Below are 8147 nucleotides of genomic sequence, written 5' to 3'. Positions count from 1 at the left end.
CCCTCAGTGGTAACTACAACTTCACAGCTCTCAGTAGCAACTACAACTTCACAGCCTTCCATGGCTACAACTTCACAGCCCTCCATGGCTACGACTTTACAGCCCTCCATGGCTACAACTTCACAGCCCTCCATGGCTAAAACTTCACAGCCCTCAGTGACTACAACTTCACAGCCCTCAGTGATTACAACTTCACAGTACTTAGTGACTACAACTTCACAGCCCTCAGTGGCAACTACAGCTTTACAGCCCTCCATGGCTACAACTTCTCAACCCTCAGTGACTACAACTTTCCAGCCCTCAGTGGCAACTACAACTTCACAGCTCTCAGTGTTAAATACATCTTTACAGCTCTCACTGGCAACAACAACTTCACAGTCCTCAGTAGCAACTACAGCTTCACAGCCCTCAGTGGCAACTACAACTTTACAGCCTTCCATGGCAACTTCAACTTTACAGCCTTTAGTGCCAACTACAACTTCACAGCTTTCAGTGGCAACTACATTTTCACAGCCTTCAGTAGGAACTACAACGTCAAAGCCCTCCATGGCTACAACTTCACAGCCCTCCATGGCTACAACTTCACAGCCCTCCATAGCTACAACTTCACAGCCCTCCATAGCTACAACTTCACAGTCCTCAGTGACTACAACCTCACAGATCTCAGTGACTACAACTTTACAGCCCTCAGTGGCTACACCTTCACAGCCCACCATGGCTACAACTGCACATCCCTCAGTGGCAACTACAACTTCACAGCCTTCAGTAGGAACTACAACGTCAAAGTCCTCCATGGCTACAACTTCACAGCCCTCCATGGCTACAACTTCACAGCCCTCCATTGCTACAACTTCACAGCCCTCCATGGCTACAACTTCACAGCCCTCCATAGCTACAACTTCACAGCCCTCAGTGACTACAACTTCACAGTCCTCAGTGACTACAACTTCACAGTCCTCAGTGACTACAACTTCAGAGCTCTCAGTGACTACAACTTCACAGCCCTCAGTGGCTACACCTTCACAGCCCTCCATGGCTACAACTGCACAGCCCTCAGTGGCAACTACAACTTCACAGCCCTCCATGGCTACAACTTCACAGCCCTCCATGGCTACAACTTCACAGCCCTCAGTGACTGCAACTTCACAGCCCTCCATGGCTACAACTTCACAGCCCTCCATGGTCACAACTTCACAGACCTTAGTGACTACATTTTCACAGCCTGTAATGAATACAACTTCACAGCCCTCAGTGGTAACTACAACTTCACAGCTCTCAGTAGCAACTACAACTTCACAGCCTTCCATGGCTACAACTTCACAGCCCTCCATGGCTACGACTTTACAGCCCTCCATGGCTACAACTTCACAGCCCTCCATGGCTACAACTTCACAGCCCTCAGTGACTACAACTTCACAGCCCTCAGTGACTACAACTTCACAGCCCTCAGTGATTACAACTTCACTGTACTTAGTGACTACAACTGCACAGCCCTCAGTGGCAACTACAGCTTTACAGCCCTCTATGGCTACAACTTCACAACCCTCAGTGACTACAACTTTCCAGCCATCAGTGGCAACTACAACTTCACAGTTCTCAGTGTTAAATACATCTTCACAGCTCTCACTGGCAACAACAACTTCACAGCCCTCGGTGGCAACTACAACTTTACAGCCATCAGTGCCAACTACAACTTCACAGCTTTCAGTGGCAACTACATCTTCACAGCCTTCAGTAGGAACTACAATGTCAAAGCCCTCCATGGCTACAACTTCACAGCCCTCCATGGCTACAACTTCACAGCCCGCCATGGCTACAACTTCACAGCCCTCCATAGCTACAACTTCACAGCCCTCCATAGCTACAACTTTACAGTTCTCAGTGACTACAACTTCACAGCCCTCAGTGGCTACACCTTCACAGCCCACCATGGCTACAACTGCACATCCCTCAGTGGCAACTACAACTTCACTGCCTTCAGTAGGAACTACAATGTCAAAGACCTCCATGGCTACAACTTCACAGCCCTCCATGGCTACAACTTCACAGCCCTCCATGGGTACAACTTCACAGCCCTCCATAGCAACAACGTCACAGCCCTCCATAGCTACAACTTCACATCCCTCAGTGACTACAACTTCACAGCCCTTAGTGACTACAACTTCACAGTCCTCAGTGACTACAACTTCACAGTCCTCAGTGACTACAACTTCACAGCTCTCAGTGACTACAACTTCACAGCCCTCAGTGGCTACACCTTCACAGCCCTCCATGGCTACAACTGCACAGCCCTCAGTGGCAACTACAACTTCACAGCCCTCCATGGCTACAATTTCACAGCCCTCAGTGACTGCAACTTCACAGCCCTCCATGGCTACAACTTCACAGCCCTCAGTGGCAAGTACAACTTCACAACCCTCCATGGCTACAACTTCACAGTCCTCAGTGGCAAGTACAACTTCACAACCCTCTATGGCTTCAACTTCATGGCCCTCAGTGGCTACAACCTCAGTGACTCCAACTTCCCAGCCATCAGTTACTACAACTTCTCAGCCCTCAGTGACTGCAACTTCACAGCCCTCAGTGGCAGCAACAACTTCACAGCCCTCAGGGACTACAACTTTACAACCCTCAGTGTCAACAACAACTTTACAGACTTCTTTGGCTACAATGTCACGGCCATCCATGGCTACAACTTCACAGCCCTTCATGGCTACAACTTCACAGCCCTCATTGACTACAACTTCTCATACCTCAGTGACTACAACTTCACAGCCCTCAGTGGCTACAACTTCACAGCCCTTCATGTCTACAACTTCACGGCCCTCAGTGGCAACTACAACTTCACAGCCCTCCATGGCTACAACTTCAAAGCCCTCCATGGTCACAACTTCACAGACCTTAGTGACTACATTTTCACAGCCCTCAATGAATACAACTTCACAGCCCTTAGTGGTAACTACAACTTCACAGCTCTCAGTAGCAACTACAACTTCACAGCCCTCCATGGCTACAACTTCACAGCCCTCCATGGCTACAACTTCACAGCCCTCCATGGCTATGACTTCACAGCCCTCCATGGCTACAACTTCACAGCCCTCAGTGACTACAACTTCACAGCCCTCAGTGACTACAACTTCACAGTTCTCAGTGACTACAATTTCACAGCCCTCAGTGGCTACACCTTCACAGCCCTCCATGGCTACAACTGCACAGCCCTCAGTGGCAACTACAACTTCACAGCCCTCCATAACTACAACGTCACAGCCCTCCATAGCTACAACTTCACAGCCCTCCATGGCTACAACTTCACAGTCCTCAGTGGCAAGTACAACTTCACAACCCTCTATGGCTTCAACTCCATGGCCCTCAGTGGCTACAACCTCAGTGACTTCAACTAGTTCCCAGCCATCAGTTACTACAACTTCTCAGCCCTCAGTGACTGCAACTTCACAGCCCTCAGTGTCACCAACAACTTTACAACCTTCTTTGGCTACAACTTTACAGCCCTCCATGGCTACAACTTCACAGCCCTCCATGGCTACAACTTCACAGCCCTCCATGGCTACAACTTTACAGCCCTCCATGGCTACAACTTCACAGCCCTCCATGACTACAATTCCACAGCCCTCCATGGCTACAACTTCACAGCCCTCCATGGCTACAACTTTACAGCCCTCCATGGCTACAACTTCACAGCCCTCCCTGGCTACAACTTCACAGCCCTCAGTGACTACAACTTCACAGCCGCCAGTGGCAGCAACAACTTCACAGCCCTCCATGGCTTCAACTTCACAGCCCTCGGGGACTACTACTTCACAGCCCTCCATGGCTACAACTTCACAACCTTCAGTGGCTACAACTTCTCATTCGACGTTGGTAACAGCTTCACATCCCTCAGAGGCTACTGACTCACATTCCTCACTATCAAGTAATAGTAAGTATCAAGAACAACACTGGATTCCTTTAGAACAGATCCTACATAAATGTGATGGTTTAAATGGCCATATGTCTTTCAGCACTACCTATTACAAATCTATCAAAGTCCAGGTTGGTTGTAGAGCCAATATACCAAGTGAATGTCATTGAACACTTTTCAGAAAATCCAGACACATCTTCCTTGAGATGCACGGAATCCTGCATATTTCATAGTCATTACACGATTGCATCTGATAGTATCTGTATCCTACATAGACTGTGTCTGTAGGGTCAGTGTACAGCTAATCTCTGTGTATGAGAGTGCAAAGGGTTCATTACTTTTGCTTATTGTAGATTAACCTGCCTTCATACTAGCAAAATGCAATAGTAGGGAGTGTCTGCATCCTAGGCTTCTTGATTCAAAACTTTATTGAACAACATGCATTAAGGTACATAGACAGATGGTTACAACATGTTTGACACCCCTTGGAACTTGACCAAGCAGTTCCACATGAATTGGGGTCATCTGTCAATATACCTTGATATGTGTTCAATAAAATATTGAGGCAAGAAGGCGAGTTCAGACATTTCTTAAATTGTCCTTAATCAGCCAGTTCAATGTTTCCAGGTATCAGCAAATCATGGTCCAGCCACCCCATCCCTTTAGTAGAGTATCAGAGACTAGATACTCAGAAGCGATGTTACAGTAGAGATCAGCTGCTTTCTGTGAAAGCATGGAGAGGGCAAATAAAAAGAGTTTTCAAAGTATTGCATTGTGCCTAATTGATATTTATTGGGTATGTTTGCCATTTTTTTCCACATCCCTGCCTATTGCGATTTTTTATGACTGTATAAAGAGAGGCCTCCATCTATGTTAGTTGTTCCTCTACTGTAGTGGGATACAAATTGTTATCCTCACTGTTTTGAAAAGTTGTTGGTTTCCTGAATTTTCTTAGATTTTTTTGATTCCATCATAATATTTTTACTTGTGAATTGAATCAGTGCATATAGGGACGTGCCTAATGTTATTGTTTGTTTGGGGGGGTGGCTGCAGTGTGATTAGTGTACATCATCCTCATGGTTGGTGAAGCTGTTGGTTTTCTGATTTATTATTTTGAAGCTGTTATTTAATCACCAACTAGTTACTTATGATCTACATTACTGTACACAGTCAGCCCCCCATCTGCTTCTAGTGTCTTAATGCCAGCAGTGAGATTAGTGAACTTCTATTTCCTATCCTCATAGTTTGAGTAGTTTTTTACCAGGTGTTGCGGCTTTTGGTCACAGTGTCATTAAGTGCTTTCACAAGCTTAATGCTTGTGAGTAGTTAGTGATAGTATAGGTAGTATAGTATAGGCTGTGAGTGGTTAGTGAGCCTCTGGTGCCAATGGCGGCTCCAGTTTCAAATTTTTGGGGGGCACAAAGGGGGCACGATGGCTGGCTGATGGGGGGTGATCAAAATCAATGTTTGTATGGCGAGCATTAGATATTTTTTTGCTTAACCCTGGTGATAAAATTGAGGCTAACAAGTTCAACAATGATAGGAACCAAATGCAAACATCACATGCAGAACTCAGAGGCTTTTGAGTAGAGCAGATTGTCCAAATGACGGTGCTATTATTGAAGAAAATTTACCTACAGATGTACTAGGCTAGTTGGCTGGCATGCTTTTGTCCTTACTTGCTGGCAAGCTGCTCCTGTGTGGACAGATCGCAGACAAATCATTCCATCCCCCAGCCTGTGTCTCACAACTGTTCAAGCAATGTGATGGGGAAGAGGCAGGAGGGAGAGAAACACTGTGTATGTAATTCCTTATTTTAGTAGCTAAGCATTGCTGGAGATTAAAGCGTTTATTTTACAGACAGGAAGTTTTGAATCAGGATTATATTCCTGATTCGAAATGTCCTGCCTGTGAAATACCTGCTCTAGTTTGTTGGCTAATTTAAAAGAAATGTTGCGGCTGCAGCCCCAGGACTGCCTAACGCCAATTGGCGTCAAGTCCTGGGGTGGCTAATGCAGGAGATCGCTCGCGTGGATGCGTGCATTTCCGCTTGGTAGTCTCCCAGCGGCGATCGCCACTCGGAGACTGTTAGACGGCGAAACTGCCGTCTTTTTACTTAGTACAGTGCTGCGATCTAAGGCAGCGCTGTACTGGGGACAGCCATGTGAAACGGCTGTCCCCCTGGGGCACAAGAGAGCAATCGACTCTCATAGGCTAAAGCCTATGTCAGCTGATTGCTATGATTGGCTGGCGGAGGGTGGGAGGGAAAAAAATATGTTCATTAATTAAAAATAAAATGCAATAAATATTTGCAAAAAATAAATAAATAAATAACTGGGGGCGATCAGACCCCATCAACAGAAAGCTCTGTTGGTGGGGAGAAAAGGGGGCGGGGGGTCACTAGTGTGCTGTGTTGTGCGGCAGTGCAGCTTGGCCTTAAAGATGAAGTGGCCTATTTTGAAAAAAATAGCCTGGGGTTTAGCACTGTGGTCCTCAAGTGGTTAAAGGCTGCCTGAATGGAGAGGATAAGGAAGCTGGTTAAAAAAAATCCTGGCTATCTAAGGGCCAAGTTGAATTTGCCTACCTAAAATTTGCTGTGGATCATGGGCAGAACAATCACCCCTGCGACCCCTCGGGGGGCCCCTTCTCCTCCCTCTTCCCAACTGTAAGTGCAACCAATTAGCAAATTTAACCAACAAGACGTTGCGTTAGGTGCCACATTAAAGTCGCATAACGTGCACCTAACACAACTTATGGTGCTGCAAGATAGGACGGTAGAGTGAGCCGCGTTAGGCGGCTCTATCCCTATAAGGTCTCCCAGAGTGGCGCTGATTGGCCGGCGGGACCACATGATGCATAGAGTTGGGCCGAACGGTTCGCCGGCGAACGTGGTTCGCGCGAACTTAGGTGGTTCGCGTGCGGGTGCCGCACGCGAACGTTTTGCGGAAGTTCGGTTCGCCCCATAATGCACCTGAGGGTCAACTTTGACCCTCTACATCACAGTCAGCAGGCCCAGTGTAGCCAATTAGGCTACACTAGCCCCTGGAGCCCCACCCCCCCTTATATAAGGCAGGCAGCGGCGGCCATTACGGTCACTCGTGTGCCTGCATTAGAGAGAGTAGGGCGAGCTGCTGTCTGTCTCTAGGGAAAGATTAGTTAGGCTTAGCTTTTCCTGGCTGCATACCTGTTCTGTTCAGTGAGCCCTCAGCCCACTGCATACCTGTACTGTGATCCTGCCACTGCATACCTGTTCAGTGATCCTGCCAGTGCATACCTGTTCAGTGATCCTGCCACTGCATACCTGTTCAGTGATCCTGCCAGTGCATACCTGTTCAGTGATCCTGCCACTGCATACCTGTTCAGTGATCCTGCCACTGCATACCTGTTCAGTGATCCTGCCACTGCATACCTGTTCAGTGATCCTGCCACTGTATACCTGTTCTGTGAACCCGCCACTGTATACCTGTTCTGTTCAGTGGACCCGCCACTGTATACCTGTTCAGTGATCCTGCCACTGCATACCTGTTCAGTGATCCTGCCACTGTATACCTGTTCTGTGAACCCGCCACTGTATACCTGTTCTGTTCAGTGGACCCACCACTGTATACCTGTTTAGTGAACACGCCACTGCATACCTGTTGTGTTCAGTGAACCTGCCACTGCATACCTGTTCTGTGAACCCGCCACTGTATACCTGTTCTGTTCAGTGGACCCGCCACTGTATACCTGTTCTGTGAACCCGCCACTGTATACCTGTTCTGTTCAGTGGACCCGCCACTGTATACCTGTTCTGTGAACCCGCCACTGTATACCTGTTCTGTTCAGTGGACCCGCCACTGTATACCTGTTCAGTGAACCCGCCACTGCATACCTGTTCTGTTAACCCGCCACTGTATACCTGTTCTGTGACGGTGAGTTTGGTGTGTCACTGTGAAGCAGTACCTTAATTACACTACCTGATTGATGTATACACATGCAAGATGTTTAAAAGCACTTTAGGCCTGTCATTTAGCATTCAATGTGATTTCTGCCCTTAAAACGCTGCTTTGCGTCCAATCCAGATTTTTCCCGGGGACTTTTGGCATGTATCCCACTCCGCCATGCCCCCCCTCCAGGTGTTAGACCCCTTGAAACAGCTTTTCCATCACTTTTGTGGCCAGCATAATTATTTTTTTTTCAAAGTTCGCATCCCCATTGAAGTCTATTGCGGTTCGCGAACTTTAACGCG

General features: G+C 47.6%; 1 protein-coding gene across 1 annotated transcript; it reads right to left on the bottom strand.

Moving 5' to 3' along the window:
- Positions 1-3428: 3428 nt before the first annotated feature.
- LOC137527304 (cornifin-A-like) lies at positions 3429-3830 on the bottom strand. The gene has a single exon (XM_068247812.1). It carries the CDS (start codon positions 3828-3830, stop codon positions 3429-3431), a length of 402 nt encoding a protein of 133 aa, XP_068103913.1.
- Between the last annotated feature and the right edge of the window lie 4317 nt (positions 3831-8147).

This window comes from Hyperolius riggenbachi, chromosome 8, assembly GCF_040937935.1.
Source record: "Hyperolius riggenbachi isolate aHypRig1 chromosome 8, aHypRig1.pri, whole genome shotgun sequence".
NCBI lineage: Eukaryota > Metazoa > Chordata > Amphibia > Anura > Hyperoliidae > Hyperolius > Hyperolius riggenbachi.
This window is presented reverse-complemented; position numbering and strand designations above follow the sequence as displayed.

Excerpts from the sequence above, each read along its gene's own strand:
- LOC137527304 (XM_068247812.1), bottom strand. The coding sequence starts at position 3,830 with ATGGAGGGCTGTGAAGTAGTAGTCCCCGAGGGCTGTGAAGTTGAAGCC.